This window comes from Sardina pilchardus, chromosome 6 (assembly GCF_963854185.1).
Source record: "Sardina pilchardus chromosome 6, fSarPil1.1, whole genome shotgun sequence".
Classification (NCBI taxonomy): Eukaryota; Metazoa; Chordata; class Actinopteri; order Clupeiformes; family Clupeidae; genus Sardina; species Sardina pilchardus.
The window spans coordinates 32,236,332-32,250,490 of NC_084999.1; the positions used below are offsets into that span (position 1 = coordinate 32,236,332).

A 14,159-nucleotide genomic window follows, 5' to 3' on the forward strand; every position below is an offset into this window, starting at 1 on the left:
AGGGAAACTGTTTTTAATCATTCATTGCTAAACCCCTGAACAAACCAGTTTTCAATTGTATTGGACTCAGAATACCCCAAAGGCTGACTCATACTTTGCATTTTACTGTGCTCTTTTCCAACTTACAATCTGTAGATGCAATTTAAATTCTCATCCAAACATTTGAAATGGAGGAGCCGGTCGTTCGTCTATGTCCATCAACACAAAAAAGCCTCGAGAGCCAGAAGGAGGTCATGGTAACACTGGAATTCAAATATTCAATCACGGCATTTACTGATGGCTGCCACTGTGTGCCACATACCAACCTGAACCTGAGCTGTCAGCTGGACCTGCATCAACAGACCATACGAAATTAATCAGAAAGACTCGAAGGAAGACAGCTGCTACAAAAGGAGTTATAATCCTTATTGTGAACAGGTTCACTAGAAACTGCTTGTTCACAACACTCTCTCTGTGCTGTTCTACAGTCACTCTAAAAATAATACACAGGCTGCTTTCTGCAGTGAGATGTACTCCTCTCTCAGAGCCATTAAGCACATTGCTGAACTGCTTCATTTACACCATACAGTTCTCCCTTAATCCCCCTCATCCTTCACTCTCTTGCCTTCTGTCTCCTCATTTCTATTCCTTGGTCGTGTAGAGCCTCTATCTGTTCCATGAAAAAAAAAAATTTAAAAATAAAGGAGATTCGGGAAACAAACTGTATTGCCCCACATTTCGCAAATAGCTTGGCATTGCAATCACATTATCCCAATTAACGAAAGAGGTGTCCCATAGAAAATCCTGTGCTCAGTGTGCTGATCCTAAATAAGCAGTGGGGACTGACACTAGCTAGTTCAGGAAGGCAATAAACAAGACTGTGGACTGATGCCAGATACATTTCACAACATGGGGATAGTAAAACAAGCACAGGGCATCTGTCAAGGACAGAACTGCAGTCAAAATGGCAAGCCTGCTGGATGTGACACTAGAGGGACATGAAGATTGGCATGCAGTGATATTCAACATGTGTGTGTGTGTGTGTGTGTGTGTTGGGGGTGGGGGGACAGGCACATAGGCTACACCAGTGTTTTTCAACCTTTTTTGAGCCAAGGCACACTTTTGTCATTGAAAAAATCCTGAGGCACACCACCAGCCGAAAATTTTAAATAAAATGAAATTTTATGGAAAATTAAATTAAATAAAAATCTGTAGCCCGCATTAACGATATCAAGTCATTCTTGTCAAAGTGTCTTGAATAGGAATCAAATGAACACAAAGAAAATGATGTCTATTCACTCTTTTTTAGATCACTTATAATAATATGATAAACTTATGATAATTTCCCACGGCACACCTAACAATGTGTCACGGCACACTAGTGTGCCACGGCACAGTGGTTGAAAAACACTGGGCTACACACCCACACACATACTATATACGTGACTATAATGTTAAGTGAAGTTGTCAGAAAAAGAAGGTTTTCATTTGCTCAGCTCCTCAAATGTTTTCCATTCCTGAGAGTATGTTTTGATGCCTTTGCTCAGTTAAGCTGATCCGGTGCCCCATTTGTAAACATGTCACTTATTTGACAGGAAAGCTAGCTTTTAGATCATGATCCTCTGGGAGCATGAAGAATATCCTGTTGCTGGGATGTACTGTATACTTATCATGATCTGTAGCTTGTCTGTCCAAGCCTATCAATGGCAGAATAATGGCCTTTTGCTTCAGATAGCTAGATAGCTAGATAGATAGATAGACTATAATTAATCCTTTGCTGTGCGGTAACGCGCGCGCGCGCGCACACACACACACACACACACGCACGCGCGCGCGCACACACACACACACACACACACACACACAAAAACACTTCTATGTTATCATCTGATGGTGGATATGTAAACCACTGGTGGCCGCTGTTTGAAAATAAGTCTCTTCTTCAGCTCTACGGTTTCACGTCAATCTGCGTTTTGCCCCTCCTTTTCTCTCTTTTCGTCCAATAGACGAACATCTAACATTGTTGTGGAAGCTGTGCTGACGGAAGTGAGCAACCCAAAGGAAGACTAACTACGTTGAGTATAACAAGGTAACTAACACGTTACTTAATGTTTTATTTTTGTGGAAGCATATGTGGACATACATGTACAAATGTCGTTTTAGTATATATGTTTTTAATGTAAGATCTGAAAGGTGATAGCCTGCAAAGAGTACAAGGCCTAGTGTTTCTCTGTGAAGCCTGGTAATACTGCTTTGGTAGCAATAGCTAACGTTAGCCAATTCTGTAAGCCGGGTGGTCTGTCATCGCTGGAAGCTTCTATGCCCTCAGTTTTACAAAGTTCGCTTGCTTGCTAGTGTCCTTTGTTGCAGATTACATGTACATTACGTCTTAGAAATGTTTCTTGTTCATATCTTGGGGATTTAAGTCAATCGTAAAGATCATTAAATCTTTCCACGCCGATGTAAGTGAACATGAATCGACAAGATGAAGTGCCGTAACGCTAACGTAAAGGTTTTTGAGTAGGCTAACTTTAGCAATAAACTTGCCCCGAACTTAGCAGGGTAATGAATGAGAAACAAATTATTTGCGAATGCCAATTCATGACGGTAAAAAACTATCATTATTTAATAATGCAGAAGCTGGGCTTGTCAGATTAAATCTTACGGAGTGATCTAGCAAGCTAACTTGCTAACCAGCTATCATGCAGACATGTTAATATTGGGCAGCAAATGTTAGCTAACTGCTAAATGCTAACGCAGTAACGATATGGTATGCAAGCTGATTTACAGACAATTTGCTTATAAAGTGTGGTCTTTTTGCGATTGCAAGCTAGATCGGATCTTTGCTATTACTTGGAATGTTGCCTGAAGCATTGATATCTGTAACCTTAGTCTGATTTCATGGCCGTCATAAATATCGATTCCATCAAGCTTTTGGTATTCGATAAATTCTGTTCCAGTGTTGACGTTTCCCTTAGTAGACACAAATTGACACCAAGAATGCTGACTATGTACTGTTGAAGAGACCCCATATCATCTGTGTAATAAATACTCCAGTCCAAGTGTTAAACATGAGATCTCGAACAGATGGAAATAATGTGCTGATATATGGGCATTGTCAAGTTTCTGCAGTGTTGGGTGTAATAAATATCAGCTCTTACAATTAACGTTTCGGGACTAACAGTGAATGGCCAATACTTTCCCTTACCTTTTGCCTTTTTATTTGATGCTGACCATTAATTTCTTTTGTGTCCATCTATAAACGCATCGGTGGATCAGATGGAGGTGGAGCAGCTCCTGTCTCTCTCAGGTCCAGCTCTGGCCCAGGCCATCAGCTCTCTGCTGGAGACCCCAGGGCTTTATGTGTTCTCAGACATTTTGGAGCTCCCCAATGTCAGAGAGGTAAATACAGTAACCAATGCATGCACGTCTCACACATCACACTCATAAGATGATTGGACACATATGTTTTCAGGCCAGGTCATTTAAACATTTAAGGAAGGCTTCATGCGAAAAGTAAATATTGATTTAAAAGCAGCTTAGCACAACACATTCCTTAACTAATGTAGTTAAGGTAGTCCAGGCTGAGAGAATTAACCACTTATGTACAGACTGCCTAAGAAATCTTGATTTCTAAACATTGCCATGAAGATAAGGGAACGATACAACAGTGATAAGAATTTACTGGAAAACCAATGGTCAAAACACATCCAGTAACATGCCTAAATACCTAGTTAGGGCACATACAGTACCCTAAAACCTAGCATCTCCTCAAGGGCTGGCATTTTATTCTATGACCTGTGTCTATCTGAAAACTGTATGGTTTGTTACATAAACAGTGGGAAAACAACTGTGTTGTTGCCCAGAGTTAGTTAGTACTTTTTGTTTCTAATTGGTGCCCTCTGGCTCCCTGTTCACTCTCTCTTTACATCCTAATGTCCCTTGCGCCTTCTCTCCTTCCCTTCATCTGAATCTCTCTCTCCTTTCACTTACTCTCTCTCTCTCTCTCTCGCTCTCTCTCTCTCTCTCTCTCTCTCTCTCGCTCTCTCTCTCTCTCTGTTTCCCTCCAAGCTGGAGACGGGTCCCCATGCTCCTGTGTATCAGCTGCTCAATCTTTTTGCCTATGGAACCTACTGCGACTACAAAGGTAACCATGACAACACACAAGTTGAATAAACATCATGCCCAAAAGCTGTTTCTCTTATTAGTCGTGCTTTTCTCTCCCTCTCTCTCTCTCTCTCTCTCTCTCTCTCTCTCTCTCTCTCTCTCTCTCTCTCTCTCTCTCTCTCTCTCTCCATCCCCTGCCTGTAAGGGGACACACTGATCTCAGATGATGTTCTGTCCTGCTGCCTGGCAGACTGTTTTATAGGACTGAAGCTGTGCGTAAATTGTGTTGCCCCCAAGGGTGTGCAGCGGCAGCCCTGCCCACTGGCCGGCTTTTAGAGCAGTGACTCATCGGGTCTGGTGTGTGTTGTCACTCTAAGACCGGTGTCTGAAGTAAAAAAAAAAAATTAAACGTATGACTCCGCTGGTCCCTCCTGGTGTATGTGTGTGCGTGTGTGTGTGTGTGTGTGTGTGTGTATCCACCGCGCAGCGCTAGAGGACAGGACACACATTTTCAGATGGTGAAAGTGAAGTGCGATGGGTTTATTCGGCCCATCTCCCACCGGATGCGTCTAAGACCTTTCCCTCCTCCAGAGCTGGGGAAATCGTAACATACTGCAATAAAATGTATGTTATGTGGCTTTTCATAAATAGCCTTCCCAGTATGACTCATGCTGAGGGGAATTAGGATGCAAATGGCTTTTGCACTCTCTCTCTTTCTCTCTTTTTCTCTCTTTTCTCTCTCTCTCTCTCTCCCCCCCCAATCTCTCCCTCTCCCCCCTCCCACACTATTTTCTGCTAATGTGCCTCCTTTGCCTGCTCTCTTTTTCCCTCAGAGAGGGCAGCCTCTCTGCCTGAGTTGACCCCTGCCCAGAAGAACAAGCTCCGCCACCTGTCAATCATCAGCCTGGCCTCCAATCTCAAGGTCAGTCTACAACAGCTTTAAAAAAGAAGCTCTAATCCTCATAGACCATCACCAGATATTGAATACAAATATTCTCTCTCTCTCTCCCTTTCTCTGTCTCTCCCTTTTTTCTCATTTTATATTCTCACTTTTGTCCTTGTAATTTTCTGTAATCTTTTAATTTTTTTGCGTAATTCTTAACATAAGGCACACAGCTCACAAATCATTTTTCCAGGCTATCTTTTGCCTTCACTCAATTCATTTTCTGCTCAGTTCTCCTAGCCCTCATATAAACATATTGATTGTCCTTGCCTTTGATTTATTTTGTGTGTGTGTGTGTGTATATGTGTGTGTGTGTGTGTGTGTGTGTGTGTGTGTGTGTGTGTGTGTGTGTGTGTGTGTGTGTGTGTGTGCGTGTGCGTGTGCAGTGTTTGCCGTACTCGTTGCTGCTGCAGCAGCTGGAGCTGAAGAACGTGCGGGAGCTGGAGGACCTGCTGATCGAAGCGGTCTACTGTGACATCATCCAGGGCAAGCTGGACCAGCGCAACCAGCAGGTGGAGGTGGACTGCAGTGTGGGCCGCGACCTGGGCCCCAACGAGCTGCCCAACATCGCCAACACACTACAGGAATGGTGAGTGTGTGTGTGTGTGTGTGTGTGTGTGTGTGTGTGTGTGTGTGTGTGTGTGTGTGTGTGTGTGTGTGTGTGTGTGTGTGTGTGTGTGTGTGTGTGTGTGTGTGTGTGTGTGTGTGTGTGTTAAGGACGAGCTTCTGAGCTTGGCGAGGTAGCAGAGTGTTTCATATACTCCATGTACTGTAGCTCTGGCTTTTATTGATGAAGTTGTTATTTTTTTCTACATGCTTTTGCCCGCTCCGTGTTCATAGTTGCGCTTCATCTATCTGCTTTAAGAGCACACACTTGTCTGAAATTGCCTTGGGTTTTTTTTGCTGCCATGGCAACACGTGTCAGATATATCCCTCGCGATAACAAAGTTTTATTTTTATTATTGTGGCGTGTGACGGAGTTTAAGTGCGTGCTTTAACTTCACACTTAAGCAGCGCGTGCTCACGGATTGGTCTCTGGGGAAATAACAGGCAGGGAATCAGCGTGGTCCATCAGGAGTAGAGCTGCGGCGTGACTGCAGTCTGACACCAGCACGGGTGCTCCAGCCATAATGTACGCCACTCTCAGAACACTGTTAGGCAGATTTGGATGGAGGTGTCTCCTAAATCAGAGACACAGACAAGGGAAGTGTCAGGTGGAGTAGCTCCAAATGCAAAGATGGTTTTATTCAGTGCTTTTTTTTCTGATAAGATATTGGCGGCCCTTTTAGGGTGTCTTGAGTTATAGCCACCCATTTGCAACCTCCATTTCTGGGTGTCGCTATATTTTTGCAGGTATTAGAAGTGCATTAGTTAGAGCACTTTGGCATGCCAGAAACCACCTGAACACTTTCTGTAATAGTGATTTTTTGAATAGAGGCGAGGTTGGAGCCGGCTTTTCCTCTTTGAGCCAGGGACTGAGATTGTTGTTTCACTTGATGAAAAATGTGAGAGTGAAGTTTCATAAACTGGTCTTGATCTGGAAGTGTGTGTGTGTGTGTGTGTTTCTGTCTGTATGTGTGTGTTGGTCCATCACAGCCAAAGCAACATGGCAGATCAATCAGAAGCCATGAGAGATTTTCCACTGCACTTTTCCTCTGCTTAGTGCCCTCCTCTGCATCTCAATGTGTTGCATTAAAGGGGCCTCTTGGGGAACTTCACATCCACTTCTCTCCATCTCCCTGCCCTCATTCTGTGTCCTCTCCCTCTCCGTCTCTCAGGTGTGCGGGGTGTGAGGCGGTGCTGTGTGGGATTGAGGAGCAGGTCTCCAGAGCCAATCAGTACAGAGAAAGCCAGCTGAAGGTCAAAGTTCAGGTGGAGACAGAAGTGAGTGTGCAACTGTGTTTTGTTTTGTTTCCTTTTCTGTCTCTCTGCAGCCTGATCTGTAAATGTGTGCCCCCCTGAGTGTGCTGAGGGGTGTGTTGACACTCGTTTTGTCGGTTTTTCAGGTGTCTAATTTACAGAAAACCCTGAAAGCAAGCTCTGCCTCTCCGTCGTCCGGCCCCGCCCCCGCTGGCGCTGCATCCAATCAGGATGCAGATCAGCCAGCGGAGCCACGCGACCCCGCCTCCTCTCAGGAACCACGGCAACCGGGCAAGAAAAGTTCCAAAGTCAAAGGGTAAGGAGGATGGTGTTCTTCACTTCATTTACGTGAGTCTATCTTACTACCTCCTTTGTCTGAGCTGACTGCTGTGAGCGCGATTTCTGCATCCAGCTGCTTGTTGTGTGGCTGCTGAGACAGGGTGTTGACACGGAACAACATGGCCGACCGGTGTGGTCTTGGCGAGCAACTTGTAGACGTGACATTTTGTGGGGGGGCTCTGACAAGCAGAGAGAAACACAGCTGCATAGGAATAAGCTTCAGTGGCGTGTGGAAGGCACAGGCACGTACACACACACACAGACACTCGCGCTCCGCTACCTCGGCGACAGCATCGCTTTAATTAGCTAATTAACGTCAGCTGTCAGGGGCTGAATGTGACTTGCCGGGGCCCAGCGCTCCCCCCACGCCCAGCCACTCAGCGCCACCACCGTATGGCCGTCCCCACTCGTCGCCACTGCCGACTGGAGCGTGGCATTTGGGACTGAGGCGCCATCTCATGCCCGCGTCACAGAGACGAGTCTGGCTAATGTCAATTGCAATAGCTCATGGCACTGCACCGACGTGAGTAGGAATGGGTCCCAGTTATCGATTAGTCACTTTCGCTCGAAGGTAAGTCGGCCTTCACCTTCACTGGCCGCTTCTGCTTTCTAAAAGAAAGCCATGACATGGAGAGTGCTAAGTGGGTCTTATTGCTCGGCTCGGCTATCGCAAGTGAAGTCGTCCGGGAGAGGCACGTAGTTGCGTTCGCTTCGGTTCAGAGTCAGCAAGTCTGAGAGTAAGCGTGTGCCTCTTCTAAGCGTTCTTTCCCCCCAGTGGCCTTGACGCTACTAATCCCCCCCCCCCACTCCTCACTAGGGGCCAGAAATAAGGCATCATTTTCCCGCCCATCCCTGGGAGACATCTCCTCCAGCCTGTCCGGTTTTTAACTTCCCATTCCGCTCCGCTCATGCATTTTTGATTTCTTATTTAACGTTATTTATTTATTACTCGCCCGCTCACACACGCGCGCGCACTCGCGCGCTCGCTCTCTCCTCACTGATGGAGGCTTTCCAGAGGAAATCTGCCTGGAGTCACCGCAATCCAGCGGCTAGGATGGGGGTTTAAAGGCTTAGCTGGCAAAGAAGGTGGGAGTAGCATTCACGCTTGCCGTGGCTGTTATAACTTAATTAGCCGACTGTAATTCTGTTTTTTTCTCCTTTAGCTCCCCGCTGCTCCACTTTAATATTATTGTGTCATGTCACTGCCGGCCCACTGGGGCTTTCCCTGGTCCAATTGTCCCAATTAAACTTAAATGAGGTGCCCATTGTTCCCAAATTGACAAAGGAAGAAGGGGAAAAAAAACGCACTCCTACATTTTTAAACCATTCAGAGACTGCCTTTATTGAAGGTAATATATTCATCAAATCGTCATTGAGAGGTTACCAGCGAGATACATCCCCTGATTCTTGTCATTTAATGCCCAGACAAGTATGAATATAGCAGAGTGGAGCGTGGAGGGGTTGGTGGAGTAGCCTGGAGTAGAAGTGTGGTGTAATGACAAAGCCCATGTGTGGAGGCTTAGAGCACCACTGCACCTCACTGAAACTCACCTGTCAGGTATTCCCATAGCAGGGAGGGACATAGTTGCCTGTTAAATCATACCTGGCTGCTAGCAGGTTCTACTTCAGATCAGCTTTTACTTGCATTATATTTTTAAATCTTTGAGTGAAGCCTAGCGCCAGGTTCCCCGGGGGAAGTGACTGATCCCGTCCCCCTTTGATGTGTCTTTTAAATGATCACTGGACACGGCTCTAATACACCCTCTTGTAGAGGACTTTTCGGAGCACTCTGAAAGGGAGTCTGCAACAACCTTGGATGTTAAATTATGTAAATGCCATCAAATGAACTGAACAGAGTCATGAATATGGATGTGTGTGCGTTGTGTTTTTGTTTATGTATAATTTAGTCGCTCCCTTGTGTCTTGACAGGCTTCGTGGAAGTGGGAAGATCTGGTCAAAGTCCAACTGAGATCAACCAACCAGAGATTCCGCCAGACCTCCCGTCACAGAAGGAGAGAAAGACCGTAAACCGATAGACAAGATAGCTAATAGGCAGACTAGACAAGCCACAGAGGAAGGCAGGCAGGCAAGCAGATTGACTGACTGACTACACCACTCACGGACTAATTCACTGACTGCTGCACATAATCCGGACTCTTAAAATCCCAACTCCCAGTCGTAAGGCTCTGGATTCTACAATCACATATGGAGGTCTGGTGGTTTAGACAGACTGGCGCGCGCGTGTGTATATGTATGTGTGGGTATTCTTATTGTTTTTTCCTTTTCTCTTTTTGTTTTTCTTTTTTGTTTTTTCGATTTGATTCGGTGAGTGTGTTGAGCATGGGGTCAACCGTGAATCAGGATGTAAAGTGTTAACAGAATAAATTGCTCCTTGTACCACTCTTTCATCCCCCCCTGTGCTCTCTCTCTTTTTTATGAACTGTGTTTAAAAATGTGGCTCCGTGGGGTGTGTGCGGAAATGTTAACGCACCAAAGGGGGTCATCCGTTTGGAGGTCAAGGCATTAATTAGTAACCCCCCCCCAGTAGTATTAGCGCTTAGACACTGGAACCACCTCTCAATCTGTTACGTGGTTACATTCACACACACACACACACACACACATACATACATAACTGTATATCATGCCGCCCACACACTCACCCAATTATATACATGTATAGCAGTGGTCCTCACATTCATCACCACACACACACACACACACACACAAAATGCTCTCATACAAATTAGCACATACATAAATCTATTCCCTGCACAGCAACACACACCCTTCCACTTTCCACAAAACAACACACTCACTTATGCATGCACAAACACGCACTTGTATTTCATCTGAATATTTAGCCTAAAGCCTTTCTTACTTTGCTATTTTTTTCTATCTTGCACAATTCTTCCGTCCCATTCTTACCCCCCCGTTCTCCTCGTCTTTCTCTCCTGTGGGACGCTAATGGTAGTGATTAACTCCCCTGGCACCCTCTCTCAGATGGAGGGAGGGGGGGAGCGGAGAGAAAGAAATGATCCACTTCTATTCCGACACCGTGGCCCTCTCTCTCTCTCTTTCTCTGTCTTGCTCAGATCCCTCTCTCATTCTCTCTCCTTCAGTATCCCTTACTCTATAAATAGGCAGTGTTAATTTCAGTCTGTGCGAATGAGCCTCACAGCTTCACAGTCGCTCACTTCTGAGCAGATGGGAGCTGTGAACTTTTACAGCTGTACACCTGTGTGTGGATGTGCAACTGTGTGAAAGTGTGTGTGTGTGAGCAAGAGATGGAAGTTGGTGTGAGGGTGTGTGTGTGTGTGTGTGTGTGTATGCGCGCGCATACACACACAAGATGAGTTTGTTATCCTTTGAGCTATATGTCTGCTGAAATCTGTGAGTAAGAGTTCATTGTGTTTTTAGAAGTTTGAGTGTGCAGACACACTGTAACTGTCAGTGAGTCAAATTAGATCAATCGTGTCCTGGTTTGGCTAACGCGTGTGTGTGTGTGTGTGATGTTGCATAGAAGAAAAAAAGATCCTTGACACTGTCCCATCACAAAGTGTTAGCTCTTTATTGAGCGTTAACGTGTACAGTGGTCCATAGTTTCACAGCAATGTGACTCAGATGACATAATACTGTACTGAACAAACTACATACGATGTCACAGCACATAAAGTCAGTCACTGTAGTGAACACCCTCTGTGAGAGCTATTCCCCAAACTCAGTGGAGGTTAGCCTGATGCTGAACGGAGTCGAAGACCTCAGTCTCACCTCAACCACCCTCTGCAGTTGGAAGCAGGAGAACATTTCTCTCCATCTCACTTTTTGGTCGGCGGAACATTCAAAAGTGCGTACTGCAAAGTTTTAAGGACATTTTCAACTTCTGGCTAAGCCTTCCCATGTGAGCAAGAATGGAGGTGTACCTTAAATACCAGGATGGCTACTTCAGGGATTATGTTAAACATGTTGGCACAGCTCCATCAGGCTAACTCCATTCACCAGCTTTTGAAAGATAACCCCCCCCCCCATCCTCACACACCTCCTAGTCTTTGGGGGAAAAAACCCTGATCATTTTAACCCTTCTGCTGAGAAGGGTTAAGCCTCTACCTTCTTTCCTCCTCATCTTAGTCCAAAGCAGTGAGCTAAAATTAACACTGTATGAGCACTTGGTGTTAGGATCATTCTAGAACATTTTGTAGCACTAGCTAATGTGGCAGTATCTGACAGTGCTGAATGTCATGGTCAAGGTATATCTAAAAGAGACAGAACAGTCTAGAAAGCAATTGGACATCACAGAAAATCTGCTTGGCTCTGCGCTTGTGTCCTCCCTTAATGAAGCTTGTTAAAATGCTAATTTGTGTGCTTTAACACCCTCCAATTCTCTGATCATCAACATCTTAAGACCTTAAGTACCATCGTTTTATTAGAGCTGACTAGAGTCAATTCTTTTTAATTAAATAAAAAAAAAAGAATCCAATTAAACACTCTAGCCACACCAACTGCACCTGCAGTTTAGTGGGGGTGGCGGGGCGCAGTGACAGGGATGCACTCAGTAGTTCAAGAACTCTCCCTGCCAAGATGTCACTGGCACAAACTGATGTTTATCAAGAAAAATGATTTGATGACGGTGTCTTCAGCCACCTCCATGACATACTGCACTGCGCGTGGTGGAACAGCTTTTTGGAATGGCTACGTTCATCAACAAGGACGCGGGGAGCCAAGTGCTGCCAAAACATGAAATACACTGTGGCATGGAGGAAGAGAGGAGCGAAGAGGAGAGGAAGAGAGGAGCGAAGAGAGGAGGAAGAGAGGAGGAAGAGAGGAGCGAGGAGGAGAGGAGCCAGCGGCGGCAGCAGCTGTGTGTGTGATCGATGTCTCTGAGCTGGAAGCTCTCACAATGGCCGAAGAACACCTAAACTCCTGGTTTCATAGTCCAAAATAGATATATGTACTGTATATACACGCTCTCCACACCAACCGCAGATTCTCAGTGCCCGGTATAAATGCTTATCAAATTTGGGGAAACAGTCGTCCTTTAGAGGTTGACCACAGGAATCCTGCAGGAGATGACAAGAATGGAAAGACAGGGGAAAGAAGAGAAAGAGGGGGAGAGAGAGAAAGAGGGGAAGTGAGAGAGGAGAAATTGCGCTCCATTATCCTGTATGAGATTAACTTGAAAATCCTCTCCCTGAGAGAAAAAAAGAGAGTCCTATTTCACGGACATTGCGTTCACTGCTTACTGCAGTGTGATTTGGCAGTGGCAATATTCACACTGACAGATCCACAGATCTGGAGACTTAAGCGCTGGATGCTAAATAATGACAAGTAGCACTGTTGATGCTTGAGGAAACACCTTCCCACACACGCGCAGAGTAACATGCAATTACACAGATATGATCAACCTTGTGCTGTGACACTCATATCAAAACACAACTAAACACAAATATGCCACACTAAAACAAACACACAAACACTCACACACACACACACACACACATATACACACACACACACACACAGAATAACACAAACACCCATTGTTGAAACAGAGTAGACTACAATCTCTGCTGTCATCACCCTGATATCAAGACAGACACATGTCCCACACACAAAGGCCACATGTCCACGCACATAATTCTGTTTTTTAGAAACATTACTTGGATTAGCAAAACACTCGTGACTGGAGTACAAAATAATACCACCCCACCCTCCCCCCTCCTTTCATAACACTCTCACACTCACACAAACACACACTCTCACACAAACACCCTCGCGCACAACACAGATGCACACCGCTGGGCCCCTTCATTACCTCTCCCTGTCGCCGAAGGAGGGGGTGCTGTGCAGCGTCTGCCTACTGTCCTCCTGAGCGAGGGCGCGCGGGATGGCGAGCGACAGGGGGGGCGCCCCGCCGCGGGAGAGCGGAGGTGGGTGCCGGGAACAGCTGCGGTCGTAACTGGAGGAGGGAGCAGAGCGCGAGACGGGAGCGTGTGATGGAGTGCACGACAGGGCCATTTAGCATCAACGCGCGCATTACACTGACACTGAGAGGGGGTTAATGCACTCAGCCAATTCATTTAAAACACCGTAATTATGGAACAGGGCAGGGATAGAGGGAGGGAGGTGAGGAATGAAAAGAATGGAGGGAGAGAGAGAGAAAGAACGGCAGAAAGAAATAGAGGGAAAGCGAGAGACTACCACAGTAGGTATATAGAGAGGTGTGGGGGAAAGCAAAGTGGGGATTATACAGAACAATTACAGGCTAACATCTGTCAAAGGATGTGTCCCAGTTATTATACTGGCTCAGTGGGCGCCACAGGTACGCCACGGCGGCAGACAGCAGCATGCAATATTCATATTCAATATTCAATATTCCGCCCTGAGAGGCACGCGTGTGGGAGAGATCAGGACACGGCCCTGCCGACCCGCCCCCAGAGCTCCAGCGTCATTAGGACTGTAAACACTGACCAGAGGAGACGCTCCACATGCAGGGTGAGGGGGGGGGGTGAGAAGAGTGGACACTGTGAGAGCACCACAGGCCAAGTAGACCATAGATATACACAGAGAGAGGAAATGGAGCTTCTCAATTCCCACACACATTCATCGCAGGGCTGGGGAGGGCGGGGGGGTCCTCCTACAGACATTCAGCCCGAGTTATCGGAGAAAATTGTGCCTTAAGTGAACCAATCCCACCGCTCATCTCTTGCGCGGCAAGATGGCTGGCTGTGCAGCGGAGGCAGTAAAAGCTTCTGGTAATAGCCCTCCACAACTGGGTGTGGAAAGCCACTGTCTGTCCTGCCTGGCATGAAACGAGAGAATTCCTGCATCTTTTAACACACTAGTGAGTCACACTTACACACATAGTCATCTATCTGTACTATGTTGTCTTTTTTCTCTCTCTCTCTTCTCTTTTTTCTCACTCAACGGCGGA

General features: G+C 46.1%; 2 protein-coding genes across 4 annotated transcripts in view; one reads left to right on the top strand and one right to left on the bottom strand.

Annotated features, from left to right (window-relative positions):
* Positions 1–1,937: 1,937 nt before the first annotated feature.
* On the top strand, positions 1,938–9,636 carry cops7a (COP9 constitutive photomorphogenic homolog subunit 7A). 3 transcript variants are annotated; one of them, XM_062539483.1, is made up of 8 exons: positions 1,938–2,068; positions 3,259–3,381; positions 4,051–4,126; positions 4,920–5,008; positions 5,416–5,618; positions 6,808–6,913; positions 7,036–7,237; positions 9,158–9,636. In XM_062539483.1, exons 2-7 carry the CDS (start codon positions 3,259–3,261, stop codon positions 7,207–7,209), a joined length of 771 nt encoding a protein of 256 aa, XP_062395467.1. In that variant the 5' UTR covers positions 1,938–2,068; the 3' UTR covers positions 7,210–7,237; positions 9,158–9,636. The 3 variants fall into 3 exon arrangements, with proteins under 3 accessions (XP_062395467.1, XP_062395465.1, XP_062395466.1); XM_062539481.1 differs by having other exon boundaries at positions 7,036–7,205; XM_062539482.1 differs by lacking the exon at positions 1,938–2,068 and adding an exon at positions 2,277–2,441 and having other exon boundaries at positions 7,036–7,205.
* Positions 9,637–10,818: 1,182 nt separating this feature from the next.
* The window catches only part of pianp (PILR alpha associated neural protein), a 4,550-nt gene continuing 1,209 nt past the window's right edge, over positions 10,819–14,159 (bottom strand). Inside the window, exons 4-5 of the mRNA XM_062537834.1 lie at positions 13,041–13,184; positions 10,819–12,285 (exon numbers count right to left, since the gene is read on the bottom strand). Of these exons, the coding sequence (XP_062393818.1) occupies positions 12,264–12,285; positions 13,041–13,184 (166 nt within the window). The 3' untranslated portion in view covers positions 10,819–12,263. The remainder of the gene's footprint in view (positions 12,286–13,040; positions 13,185–14,159) is intronic.

Excerpts from the sequence above, each read along its gene's own strand:
- cops7a (XM_062539481.1), top strand. The coding sequence starts at position 3,259 with ATGGAGGTGGAGCAGCTCCTGTCTCTCTCAGGTCCAGCTCTGGCCCAG. Across the intron at positions 5,619-6,807 it reads GCCAACACACTACAGGAATG|GTGTGCGGGGTGTGAGGCGG; the intron begins GTGAGTGTGTGT and ends TCCGTCTCTCAG. Across the intron at positions 6,914-7,035 it reads AAGTTCAGGTGGAGACAGAA|GTGTCTAATTTACAGAAAAC; the intron begins GTGAGTGTGCAA and ends TCGGTTTTTCAG.